Consider the following 14627-nt stretch of genomic DNA (forward strand, 5'->3'; position numbering starts at 1 on the left):
CGTGTCAGGGCAGCATGAGCAGTCATGTCCGGCTCCTGGTCCGGTCCCAGGCATCCTGCCCCAATCGGTTCACCAGCCGCACACTCCAGTAATAGTGTGGTCGAGCCCCACCAGTTTTGGGCTCTTGCTGCAGATGTCTATCAGGCCATGGAGGTAGGGGGCAGCCCCACATAGCATACCGCCTGACGGCCAAGTTTCCCCCATCATGGTGGGGGCCTCGACAATGACACCAAGAATTGCCACAGGAAGTGTCCATCTATCTCCTCACTTTTGGGTGACCAACGGCACTGTTTTTTCCAGCAGGCTGCATCTCACTGGATCCGTCCAGGGCCTGCCTTTTCACTCCGCATGTAGGCAGGTGCCAGGTCCCGAGGCTATTGATGGGAGTCTTGGGCGTACCTCTGCAGCCCCTTCTACCGCTGACCTGCCATGTTTGTAATGGCTCTCATCGGCCGATATGCATTTTCTCTGAGCATTCTAGGCCAGCAATGTGCTACATGAGAAAGATTGCCTGGTTTGATCAGTCTCTTTCAAACCAACTTGCAATTTGAGACCAGTGAGTTCCAATATCGAAACCTAGCAAATCATACTAAGGAAGAATCCTATAGAGGTGTACGGCACTAGAAGAGTTTCAATCTGCGGAATTGAGCGGAGTTACATAAAAACTCCACAAGATTCAGCAGAGTTCAGTGAGCGGGCAGAATTAGGGTATGGCTTGCGCAGATGTTTAGAGCTGGGAGCTGAAACCAGCGTGAACTGCGCCAGAGGGCGCTTCTTCTTTCTGCTGCTCAAGTACATTTTCTACTCGAGCTACAGCTTTCTTGCTGGGAGGTATTCTAGTGCCTGAAAATTGCACTAGGGGAAGCAAATTCTTGCTCACCAACCTAATGTTGGGGAGCTGCTCACAAGAAAATATGTTGCCGTGTGACGGATGGCAGTGTTTTGACAGAACTTTGTGCTCCAAGCGGAAAAAGGAGTGGGTAAGACTCCACAAGTTCCGCAGGCGGAGGGGATTTTTTTTACCCTCCTCTATAATCCTAAAGAATTGCAAACTGGTAATAGAGAAGCATGGCACAAATAGTAGCGTAAGGAAACCTTAGGAGGCTCCCCTGCAAGGAATGGTGAGGGGGCCCCTGGCAATACCCATACACCTGAGCTGACAAGCTTTATGTATAGAAGACTGCACCACCACACCCCACCCCACCCCTCACCACAGGGTTGCAGAGTTGTCCGTTATGCCCCTGGGTACATATGACTTTACAATTCATAAACTGTGATTTGGTATTCTTGGCAAATCATGAACCACAATTGTGCTCTTAAATCGACACCACAAATTTGCTGAAAATATACTCAGGAAGTTGCAGCTTCTCATAAATTGTTTAGTTTTAAACTAGTACATAATGGAAAACATTCTGTCCTGTTGTTCGACAAAGGTCACCATGTTTACTTTCCGGAAGGCAGAAAATCATAGGACATTTCACACATGAACATATACCTATGCAATTTCTGCAAGAACTCATTTAGTATTTTTCACCTTTTTAAGATCATAAAACAGTTCAGATAAAAGAGTAAAACTGAGTAAAATTATCATGAAGTCTTCGAAATCTATCCTGTTGTCTTTGTCTTCTTTGAGGTTTGCCATTAACTCCTTGTATTTGGGTTTTTCTTCTTGCCCCTGTAAAAAGAGGAATGTTATTCCATTTTTTGTCATGTATTCATTTGTGTTACGTTTATAGCTCACATGTTCAACCTATTTCTGTTTGAATAAATATTTAATATAAATTGCAGGTGAAATCTGACTATCTAGATTTACAATAGATCACGTGACAGAAGTAAATAGTCTGCTAAAATGAGTACTCCTTAAATTATTTGCAATCGCTAATGGCAATTTAACAAGTAAACACACCTAGGGATTGAGTTTGTGATGTTATTGACGAGTATCGTAGACCTACATTGTATGAACAGGCACACTGTTGACATCAGGAGCTGATAAGGCAAGGAAACTGTGCTAAGTAGAAAAGTATCAAGGGGGCGGCGGGCCTGGAGGCCAATGATCATTTTCAGATTTAAAATAATGGTGTTTGGGGCTATGAATGATTGTTATAGCCTGTGACCTTTAAAGCTGATTATTCCTGGAGGGGGGTACTAATATTTTTTATATTTTTGACTACATCAGGTAAATAATGTTCACTATATCTTTTTATTTTTTTAATACTTTTTAATTTTTCATATTAATAAATATAATGATCAGATGCAAACCCACCCATATCAAATAATATTAGTGTATGTCCAAAGTGAACCATGTCTATGAAATGTATACATTTTCCAACTTATACGTGCAAGAACATTAAAAAAAACGCCATGATTACCATATCAAACATTCCAAACATTGATTACAGAGCCCACTGTAATATACCAAGGTGCACATGTGATCTAAAATCCCCTTATGTCTGTGTGAGGTGACAACACACCACCCAAAATATTTGCTTGGGCATCCATGGCTGGCAAAAGCCACCTTCTCTACCATCATACATGAGTTCAGTATCTGTACACCAGGGCACGTATTATACAATGGGTGCACTGTCCCTGTATGCATTATGGCATACCTTTCCACGCCCCCATGCAAGTGAGGGAAAACCCTCTCATGATAGTGCTGGCACTACATGAGCAGCAGTGCTATGTGCTATCAGATTTACAGAAGGGGCCGCACAAGCATCTGCAGCCCTTTTTGTAATTCCACAGTGCTCTGAGGGCACACAAAGCGGACACACAAGCCTACTGCACCCCAGGACCCTGCGTAATATGGCCTCAGGTATCTATTTTAGTGGGCATATGACTACCTCACAATTGTGTAATGTTTTGTTGCTGAAATAAGATTGGATAGCCACAATCCTATGATCAAATCTTGCTGCATCACATTTAACTGTGGCCAATTGTCCTACATGAGCTTAACCATTATGTCATAGCATAACTAGTGTACCAGATGCATCATCAACAAGTGTTTCAAATATAGCAGAAATTGCCTTTATAAAACTGATATTAGTAATACCTGATGTTTCAATTGGGAGGAGTCTTGTATATCAGGGAGCTAGTCAGCATACTTGTAAAATGAATGTATCAGTCAGAGGCATCTAAGCTGTTGCAAGTTGCCTAGGGAGAACTCCTCATGAAGGATTGTGAACAATTTCATTCCATTTCCAACTCATACATCTTTCATTTTGAGATTATTAAATGATCTCACCTGATCTCACCTACAAAATCTAATCAAAGTCTGTTGATGATTTTGTCATACAGAGTTGTACAATATTGTTTCTAGGATAATTACCATTTTCCATCCAACTGCTACTGTGGCATCCCTAGAGGACATTCCTACCATACTAGCATATGTAGTAAATTGAGCTAGCATTCTTTCCCCATCAAAACACTAGGATAGCCTCTCTTCCCCATGGCATGTCTGTCAGTCACCAAAAACAGCTTTGACTGCAATGAAGATACGATCATTCAGATCTAGGTGTTGTGATGTCCATTAATCCTTCCTTACATCTGGAAGAACACTACCCTCACTATACACTACACTGCATATGGGCACCAGCGATATTATTGAGGTGCATCGATCTTGTAATAGGGTACAAAGTACTGCCTCTGAAAATGGAGTATTTTGTAGGATATTTATACATTTAGTTAAGGAAATGCTTATCTCTAGTGTTGTTCTAACCAGATGAGAGATGGAATACATTTGTTTTTAAAACAGGTGAGCTCAGCCCCAAAATTCCTTTCCTTAAGAAAGAAGAAGCACAGGTATTGGAGGTCCTCAATAGCAGCATAAATTGACATATCACACCATCTGAAGGACACCACTCAAGTAAAGGAAGAACAATTAATCTTAAAGGCAGAGTGGCAGCCCAACATACCTCCAAATGTATTCCTATGGAAATGTCTGAGTGAGCCATGTACAGATGGAGTTCATCAATGAACAGATATACACTGACCCATCTCAGTCCCCTAATCTGAGCACCCTGGGCAGCTCAAAATTCCTCCAAATGTCCATAGAAATGTCTGAGACAGCAATGTACAGACAAAGTTCATCAACTAACAGATATACACTGACCTATCTCAATCCCCTAGTCTGAGCATCCCATGTAACCTAGCAGGTCAGTGGCTATGGTACCAGGGCACAGAGTAGGGGGACCAAGGACAACCCTGCTTTGTCCCACTTTTCAGCTCAAGCACTGGGGACAACACCCTACAATACGAAGCCCAGCCCCAAACCAGTACTCTTAAGAAATAAGAGCATAAATGGTGATTCAATCAAGTTGAAAGAAAGAATATCTACTGATTCCTCAAACCTACAATTGTCTTCCACACATTAGTGTAAGTGACATAAATAGGTCTTGTGTATCTATGAAGCATAAAAGACAATTGATCAAAATGGACAACAGACTTTATGGCCTTTAATTGACAGTTTGCCGGCATGTTGGCAAGGAGTTTCAATTTTATGTAACCAGAGACATGGCTCTTTATGAGCGACCGTGAACCATTGGTTTCCTGGTCTTGTGTATTACTACTATTGTAGGCATTTGAATTTCATCTAGTAAGTAACTTTACTGTGTCAGAAGCAGAAACAGACAGAAAATGTGCTTAACAAACCTGCTGGCCACCCTCTTGTACAAAGTGGCCCGTAGACCCCTGGGATCCAGGAGAATCCCCCATTTAATTGCACAATCAGTACAGAGAGTTCCTCTTTTATGATCTCTTCATCCAGCTGAAGTCTCACTAGTGAACATCACCCAAAAGCTAATAATGTTTCACTGTATAGTAAGTGTCAATCATACAGAAATCAGTAGTGAGAGGTGAATTGATGTGCTATTGCTACTGCAGCCTTACACAGGGTTCCAGCTTTATTCTGTAACCCCTGTAACAAGACCTTCCTCCTTGCAGATGACCAGTTTGCTAGTTCTATGGCCAATCTTACAGCTGCCTCAATATTATGTCAAATAGCCATTTTGGCAGCAACATCTACCATTATCCTACACTGTACATTATAAACATAAAACTGTCCTAGAACGTAGAACAAGGGAGTCCAAAAACCATCTCTCTAACTCAGTGGGCTCCTGATTCATATTACTAACCCTCTGAATCATGGCTGTCCTCTACCCCATCACCCCATCATCATACTTATGGTTTGACCCTGAAGCAATGCCTTATAAGTCCCCAAAAGTGTAATAGCTAGAATAACTAACCCGCAGTATCCTTAAAAGAGTCAGGTCCACCAAGGAAGACAGGAGCCTTATTTAAAGTATGGCAGACAGGATACTCCATCAAAAATGGGCCTGCTATCCCAACAGGCCTATTAATGCCATGGGATAAAGTGCATTTTTAGCATGATGGATGGGATATCTACCACATTTGTGAAACAGTATTCCATCTGCTAAGCCCAAACTCAAGCACATAATCACTTCATCTCTGAGTTCCCACACCTCCAGGAGTCCATGATTCAGACACCATGCATAAAGAAGATTGTCTCAAGTGGACAATAATCTGGCACACCGCAAACTAGAAGCATTGAATCCCTAAGTGTAAACCTCTGCTGGAGTTTGTGTGTAATCTAGTCTTATTAAGGCTTGTCTAAGAGCTCTAGAGTCATAAAAGAACTGTTGTGATTCCACTTAAGTCATACATCAAACATCCATTAGGCTGTTCTAATCTCGACCAATTCCTGTCATCATTCCTAAATTTAAAATGACCAGTCACTTGGGACAGTTGTAACAGCAGCAGACCTACCTGCTCCAGCTTAGGCACCTGAGGTCTAGAGGGAGATGTATTGTGACCAATGCTAACTTTTTACCACAGCAACATAGTATTCATTCTCAACCAGTAAAAGATTGACCTTCTTAATCAAATCATGACCCCTCTGAGCGTGATGTAATGCCTGAGTAAGCCAAGTGCCCTATCATAGATCAATCTTAGGATTCAACTCTTTTGGATGATGGTGGGCAAGTGTATAAGTACAGAAAGTAGTAACCAGCTCCCTCCACTCCTCCATCAAAATGATCAGTACCTCAGAGTCATACCTCTTACTCTCTGATTTAATCAGGATGCACATTGGTCTCCCTGGATCCAGTCTAGGTTGGAAACTCCTTGGTTCATCTCCATCAAGAGGACCACAATTGGAGGGCTCACAGCATCCATCTACAGATCATAGGTTTTTGGACTCTTCTTGTAGGTCCATGGACCCCATCATCCATTACTTCCACTCCACAGAGTCAAAGTCAAAGTCCAACTCAGGAGTCAGGAGGTACCAAGACTTTCATTACACAGTAACTTGAAGTTGGGCCGGGAACAGAATCATGTGTTTGATATCTCTCTTCCAAAGGTCCTTAATGACTGCCACAAAAGCCAGGGCCCATTGATGTTGATAACTGTCTGGGGCCATTGATGCTCAGCAATGCCTGTTGCAATTGATGTTCTATCTAAGACCATTGATGTTCATAACTAGTTGTTGCAATTGAGGTATGTACAGCATTTACTCATTGATGTTCATTACCTCTAGAAGAAATACACTTCCCAATGCCTGAGGTTGTAGTTTTTGGTAATTCCTAAGGGTTTGTTGCTCATTGCTGGAAGTTGTATTTAACTGAGGACGGATATCCATAAGCATAGGCACATGGGAGACTGTTTACCTGCTAAAAGATGTTCATGTGTGTGAGGGTGACTGTGTGTGGGAGTGAATGTTTGTGCATGCATGTATGTGTCTGTGGGGTGGAGTGCATGTGGGTGTTGGTGTGTGTGAGACGTTAGATTGATGGTCTGTGTGTGCACGGATAGTTGTGAATATTTTGCTCTGTTAGCATCCAGGCATAAATCAATATTTTATGTCTGCTTGAGCCAATCTTTTTAAAATATTTTTTCTTCTCATTATATTTTTGAATATTTGGTGATTTTTGCTTTAAAATCAGGAATACATGATAGGATCTTGAATCCCTGTACTTCCAGTGAATTAAACCAAATGACAGAGTTTATACATACTATTAGAAGTATAGTACCCTACTCTCAAATAGTTCCCTACTGAAAAATACTAATTCCCCTGAAATCACTTGGGTCTGTTTCTTTTCGAACAATACCAGGCTTTGGCATTGAAGGAAATTGATTCTTCATGCAAAATATGATGGAAATGGTCAAAGCTGTTCAGCAGCGGTGTATATTAGGGCCAACTTTTTTCTCCATTTTCATCAACATGGTTGTTGACCATCTTAACACCTGGGAAGTCGATGCTCTGAAGCTGAGCAGAATTAAGATTCCTACACCCCTCTTCATGGATGATACTCTTCTTCTCTCCAGGACCCCATCCGGCCTACAAATCCTTCTATCTAAATTTGAGGAATGTTGTTTTTCTAAGGGACTCAAAATTAACTTATAAACAATTAAAGTAATGGCTTTCAGACCCCATAGAAATTTGAAGTATAGATTTACTTCAAGCAAACTGCCCTAGAGCCAGTCCAAACCTTTGACTTCATTGTTGTAAGGATTACCAACTCTCTATCCTGGTCCCCCCAGATCCTCAAGAGTAGACTGATCATCTCTCATAGTTCTTCCGGTATTTTAAAAACGCATACATCTTCACAATTGCAGGCACTTTCCCAAGCACTGAAGTTTATAGGGCCAAAGCTCAAACAGCCATGCTGTATGGTGCAGAATTATGGGGAACTACCAACCATAAACCTATAAAGGTTAAAGAGCTCAAGTTTATCAAATCATTGCTCAAAGTACCCCAGTGTGCACCATCTATAACTGTTGGCACTGCCCATAAAGGTATCAAACATCTTGCTGCCCTTAAACATCTCCTATGTTGGGTTATGCTCTGGTCCAATAGCGAACTGGACTTGTACACAAAGGATCTTCTAGAAGTCATGTACCTTGATACAGGACACAAAATCAAGTGGGTGTGCACCTAAATGAATGGTTTGCAAAATTAGGCCTGCAGTCATTCCTCACGTCCCCTGCATCTATCCACTCAATCTCTAAAGCACTCTTAACAAAGCTTATTGGGATTTTAGTGGCTCAGTGGCACTAATCTACTGTGAGAAAAGGCCTCTTTTTGTCTTGGTTAGCCCCCACTTTTTGCTTGGTACTTGATGTGGTCTCATAGTTGTTAGTGCCCAGGGCCCCTTCTAACCAGGTTCCCTGAGCCAGATATCTTTCCCAAAACTGTTGTGATGCATTGGCACAATTGGCATCACCTTTAGCTGCCACTATAAGTCCTCCCTAGTAAATGGTACTTAGGTACCCAGGGCATGGGGTACTAACAGTAGGCTCCTGAGGGCAGCAGGGGCCATGCATCCAGATACACACAGCATGGCCACGGTAGGCTGAGTGTCCTGGTGTAATCCTAAAATGCAAACTTGACATGGCACACAGCCTGTGTGCCCTGCCCACTTTACACTGCATGCAATATAGGTAAGTCACCCCTCTGCAGGCCTTCCAGCCCAAAGTCAGGGTGCACTATGCTGTCTGTGTGTGTATAGTTGCATGAGCAGTATGCCCCTACTGTGTCCTTGCCAAACCTGGGATACAGTAAGTAAACAGAGCAGCCATTTTACAATGCATGTGCTGGACACTGGTCAGTACGAATTTCACAGCTACATGATGGCTACTCTGAACCTTGGGTTGTTTGGTGTCAAACTACTCAGAATGATAAATCCAAACTGGTACCAGTATTGGGTTTATTATAAAATGTACCCAAGGGTCACCTTAGAGGTGCCCCCTGAAAACGCGAACTACCCTGGCACGGTTGCTGGCTGGTCACAACCAGTCTGCCTCCACCAGACAAGATTCTGGAACCCTGGGTTGAGAGCTTCTGCTCTCTGGGTCCCTGAACAGAGCTCTTCCCCTGTGGAGGTGTCACACCTCCATCCCCAGGAATGTGCACTGCTGCTAGCTGCAGATGGCCGCTCCCCTTGCAAACCCCCACTTTTGGCGGGAGCAACAGCGGGAAAACACACAAAGGGCAGGAGAAGTGGTCAGCCCCAGCTTACACCACCCCTAAGGTGTTGCATGTGAGGTGTCTCCTCTATTACAATTTCCTCCATCTTGCATGGAAGGAAAATAGCCAATCAGGTGTAGGGAAGTGACCTCTGCCCACAGGAGGTAGTCACTTAGTGGGTGTAGCCACCCTAAGGTCGATGACCCATTGATTACTACTAGGTACTCCCCTAAAAGTCCACTAAATACAGTATTAAGTGGGCTCCTCTAGACCAGTAATTCAGATTTCAAGGACAAATTAAGAATAGTAACAAAGAAGACCCATAGCTTGAGAACTGAAGTCCTGCTGCACTAAGAAAAAGGCACCAAAAACTGCCTGCTGCTCCCAGGACTCGACAATTGTCACTGAGGGGTTGCTCAGACATCAGACAGATTATGCAAACCACCAGAGGACCTCCACTCTTCTAAAAATTGCCAAAGATCCCTCCTTCAAAGTGAAGGCATCATTCTACTGCAACAAAGACCAAAAGACCAGGGACATGCAGATCATGGACTGGCTACTGAAGAAGGAACTGGACACCACAGCCAGACAAAATTTAATCCAACTGACCACAAGGACAGCACCTACCAGTGTGCCAAGTATGGTACCACTACGATCTCCAGTGGCCGAACAGTGAAATAGCCCCAGGCACTGGTCACTCCACATCAGACACCCAGAAGGACAGTCCACTTTGGACTAAAAAAGGAACAGAAGGAAGCCCCCTTTAAGGGATTTCAGAAAACACCAGGATGCCCCACTAGAGTGCCCCTGCTGACCTGCAAGTGACCCTCAAATTGACCTACCTCCGACTTCCAAGGGCACCTTTGTGCATGGCTCCTGCCTCACAGATTTGCTTTGCACCTAACCGCCTTGTGTCCTGCACCAAAGATCCAGCTGTGTCCTATGGGTCCCCACCCCTTGCAACCTCGACACTTCAAGGGAACCAACTGGACTGACTTTGAAGTCCACCTGTACAGTGCTTTTCCAAGTGGATCCCCACAGTGGCCTTGCACCAGCTCCAACGACTTTTCTGCAGCTGCTCCCGCTGAAACTGGGAGATGCCCAAACTTCTCCAACTGGTCCAAGGGCCTGTTGATGACCTTGACCTACAACCGAGAAGAGACATTGGTAAATGCTATGCTTGATTTTATACGCATATTTTAAATATTTCTCCATTGATTCTTATGCTGCATAATTACGCACAGAACTGAGACATTTTCTAAACTTTGAAATTCGTAACTTAAAGAGTGCTTAACCAATTTTGATGATCTTGGTCTCAAAACTTTTATAAAAATCTGAAGTATTTTTTGTAATTAGTCTTGAGTTATTCGTCTGAGTATGTGGTCTCATTTATTGATACTGTGAGTACAACAAATGCTTTGCACTTCTACAAGATTAGCTTAACTGCTTGTCCAAGCTACCATGAAAATTAGAACATTAGGTAGTCTAGGGCCAGATGTAGCAACGTAAAAATTAGCGAGGTGCAAAGTGCGAGTCCATGCGACTCGCAATTTGCACCTCGCAAATTGGTATGCAGTACGGTGTCTCAGACACTGACTGCAACTCGCTATGGGGTCGCAATGACCCACCTGATTAATATTCATGAGGTGGGTCGCAAATTGCGGCCCCATAGCGAGTATAGGCACTCGCAAACATGGAGGCCTGCTGTAGTCAGCAGACCTCCGTGTTCGTGACTGCTTTAAATAAAGCAGTTTTTTTTTTTTTAAGTGTAGCCCGTTTTCCTTAAAGGAAAACGAGCTGCACTTAAAAAAAAAAACGAAACCTTTAGTTTCGTTTTTTTTTCAGGGCAGGGAGTGGTCCCTTGGACCACTCCCTGCCCTGAAAAAATATTTGTGGGTCCATTCACAAAGTGGAAGGGGTCCCACGGGGACCCCTTCCAATTTGCGAGTGGGTTACCATCCACTTGAAGTGGATGGTAACTGCGATACGCGGTCGCAAATGGCATTGCATACCACTCAGACTCGCAAATAGGAAGGGAACACCCCTTCCTATTTGCGAGTCGGAAATGCATTTTGCGAGTCGGTTCCGACTCGTAAAATGCATTTCTGCATAGCAAAGAGGCATTTGCGCCTCGCAAACGGCGATTTTCGCCTTTTGCGAGGCGCAAATCCTTTGCTACATCTGGCCCCTAGTTTTTACCTCTGTAAACCAACGTGTGGTTGCCCGGACCCTCTACAGAGTGTGCCTCGTTTTCCACATTACATAGAGGGTCAGCCTCCTACATCTAATAACTTGGCATCTCTAAGTTCCCAAATTTCGACCTATAAACCATTTCCTAAATTTGAGGCTTTCCTTGATGAGATTTTCCCTCCCCTTGGGAAAAGTCTTTGTATCAAATTCCACTTTGGAACTCTACCTCTAAAAGCTTTCACCAACAAATGGCCCTCAGGTTCTCCTGTTTCATCTGAGTGCAATTTGTGTGGGTACACAGTTAAGGACATTGACCATTTTTAGGGTCGAGCCAGCGTTGCATGCGCTCGCGCATGCGTATCGCAGCGAGACCCTTTAGTTATTAGAAAAGGGCTCGGAGCCCTGTCGACGTCACATCAGTGTGTTTGATTGGTTCATGGGCTTGCCTAGTAAAATCTGCTTGCTTTCATTAGTGGAAGGCATGCACACGTCATGCCTTTTCCGGTGGTTAGCCCTCCTCGAGCGCAGCGACCAAGTACAGAAAACATGCGAGGCTCGCTGTTTTCTGTCGGATTGTGGACTACTTTTTCTCTATTTTCCTAGCGCGATTTCGCTTGCCAGAAGTCGAGCGCTTTACACAGTTATTTTCACTTTTTCGGGTTAGGTACATAAAAGCACTTTTGCCGATAGATGAATTGTCGGGTTAGGAGTTTACAACGCGATCAGCTCTAACATGAGCAAACGCGAGACCCGTTGCATTGCAAATGCTTGTTTGTTTTTTCTGTCCTCATTATGCTGGCCCTAGACACAAATGGATTCGCCCTTTGGGTCTTAATCTGGGCCTCAACAGATTTTTGACTGCCCACAAGATGTTTATCAACAATTCCTCCAGGTGTATAGTGTTCACAATCAGCAGATACTTGTTTGGGGATTGGACCATACACTGTAGTCTTTCTCTAACTCAGACTTAGAACTCCCCTTGTGAACCCGGATTAATAACTAGATTTTAAATCTTTTTTACACCAAGCTTGAGGTATGCTGAACCCAATTGGATCATGATGCTTAATTAGTATGCACTTTAGCAGATTGTTAGCCTTATCAGTTTTATTAATGCGCTTTATACCCACATTGTGTGCGTGCGCCTACCTATTAAGTTAGGACAGCATTTACCCCTATTTTGCCTAGGTTTATTTTGTTATATTCTAGTACCTCAATTTGAGTTAACATATTCGCTTGGGAATTCTGACTTACTACTAGTTCTCAAATACCTCTCACAGCAAGCCTGAGCCCCCCAGATTCCTATTGGTTATGATGCCTCATTATCATGGACCTTATCTTAATGCTAACTGTTGCTGTTTACTTAATGCACTTTATTTGCACAATTGTCAATTGAACTGTTACTGTATTCCGTGATTTTAAGGCTTGCTCTTTTTATTTGTTGTAAATAATGTGTAACAAGTTTTTATAATCTACTTCTATGGCCTTTTGACCGAAATAAAGTTATTTACCTACCATAACCTTGCTGTTACTGTGCTCATAGAAACCTTTTTAATCCATCATCAATGCCACTATTTGGTGTGATATTTCCTAAAAGAATATAAAATCCTCCATCTTCAATCTTTAAAATATTTATTCTTGGATTTAAAAAACATTATTACAATAAAACACACATAAATACTGTACTTACAAACTACCAGTTACTCAGATCATCAGATCATCCAAGAGGCAGGAGCAAGAGAAAAAGTACTTGTCCAAACCCCCCAAAAAGAACCCCTACATAATTGTAAGTTTATAATATTATTATATCAGTCACGGAGAGAGGGTTATCACCCAGATCATTCAATTTGTTCTCAGAGAGCTGAATTCAAAAATACCTGTAGGAGCCAGCAACTGGCCACCTCACGTGTAAAGTATCAATAAAGTGCCATGTACTGTGCTTTTTCATGCATCCGTAGGTGAATTATACTGCACCATCTTGCTTGTCTCCTATCTGATGACAGTAATACAAGGTAGGTCATTGGATTCATTGTTAAATTCCCAATTACGTATATAACTCTAGAGGCCTGTCTGCCTAAAAATAGGATAGCTTTATACTGTGCATTCCAGTACATGGAAGGGTACATTGAACTAAACACTCATTCATGTTTCCAATGTGATGCCAGTTGGATATGACAAGAGCATACCCCGGCGGACATTTCCATTAATGCAGAGGGTATGCCGGGGATGAAGTGTCACTTTTACTTTCTCCAGCGCAGATATAGCTAGTTCAAAGAATTTAAAAAAGCGGCTCATGAGCTGTAAATCCACCCCATGGAGCCACTCATTAATTGCTGCCTCAATCAACTTTACGCCCAGTTGGTTGAAGCATTCGCATAGGAGCTTTTTTTCCTAAGGGACAGTAGAGTGGACATAAGCGGATTATGTGTGCTATCGATTCCGAGCAATACCCAGACCCTCTGCAGCAGACACCCGCAGCACTGTTCTTCTGTGATTGTAATATGTTAAAGGTTAGCAACATAAATCCCAGTCTTACAGATTTATTTCTTGTAGATTGCTCCATGTTTGAAGCCAGCTATGGTTGCGGAACATCTAGGGCTTGGATGTTAATAAAAGCTGTGCTTTTGGCTACCTGAGGACATCCTCTCTATTAATCTTGAATGAAAACAACTTTGCCACTGACTTTACAAGCATTTTAAATTGATTGTAGTCAGTCTTGTTTTCCCAAGATTTTGTCCAATTGCAATATGCCATTTCCAGTGTGGATGTTGGAAACATCAGCAAACTCGTTCCAAATCAAGCTTTTTAATGATACTTCGGAAGCACTCCTCAGTCTTAAACTAGAATTAATGAATTATAAAAGAGTTGTAAGATCCACCATTCCAAGCTATAGCCCTGCTTTTTGGTAGGCCGAATACCGCCCTGATTGCATCTAAGTATTTTTTTCTTTAAGATATTATGGAGCTCTGAACCCCATGTCAGAGAACCATATAAAGTTGTCGGTACTAGTCTTGTCCTGAACTTCTCTAGGATGTAGACACTTTTCAGGCTGTTTAGATTTTCATGAATTTTCCACAATTTCTTTTACAGATACCTGATGCGAGTTGAAATTGCCCTTAGCTTATTTTTAAACAGTCTTTTTGCATCCAGCCATACACCTAGATATAGATAAGTTTCTTTAGCTGATTTTCTTTGATCTCTTATCCATCATTTGTACTTGGTGTTGGAGTTGCAAATTTCAGTTAATCAATCAATCAATCAGGATTCTTATAAAGTATGACTGCTCACTGGTAAGAGTCTCAAGTAGCTGAGTGGGTTGGGCGGGGTTGGATCTGCGGTTCAGTTGAAGTGCCAGGTCTTGAGGTCCTTCCTGAAATGCAGTAGCGATGGTGATTGCCTAAGGTGGAGAGGCAGGGAGTTCCAGGTCTTCGCAGTGAGTTAGGAGAAGTATCTTCCTCCA

General features: G+C 42.7%; 1 protein-coding gene across 1 annotated transcript in view; it reads right to left on the reverse strand.

Annotated features, from left to right (window-relative positions):
* Positions 1 to 1259: 1259 nt before the first annotated feature.
* SNTN (sentan, cilia apical structure protein) overlaps positions 1260 to 14627 on the reverse strand; it is a 106858-nt gene continuing 93490 nt past the window's right edge. The window contains exon 4 of the mRNA XM_069206518.1: positions 1260 to 1675. Coding sequence (XP_069062619.1) covers positions 1517 to 1675 — 159 coding nt within the window. The 3' untranslated portion in view covers positions 1260 to 1516. The remainder of the gene's footprint in view (positions 1676 to 14627) is intronic.

This window comes from Pleurodeles waltl, chromosome 9 (assembly GCF_031143425.1).
Source record: "Pleurodeles waltl isolate 20211129_DDA chromosome 9, aPleWal1.hap1.20221129, whole genome shotgun sequence".
Lineage (NCBI taxonomy): Eukaryota > Metazoa > Chordata > Amphibia > Caudata > Salamandridae > Pleurodeles > Pleurodeles waltl.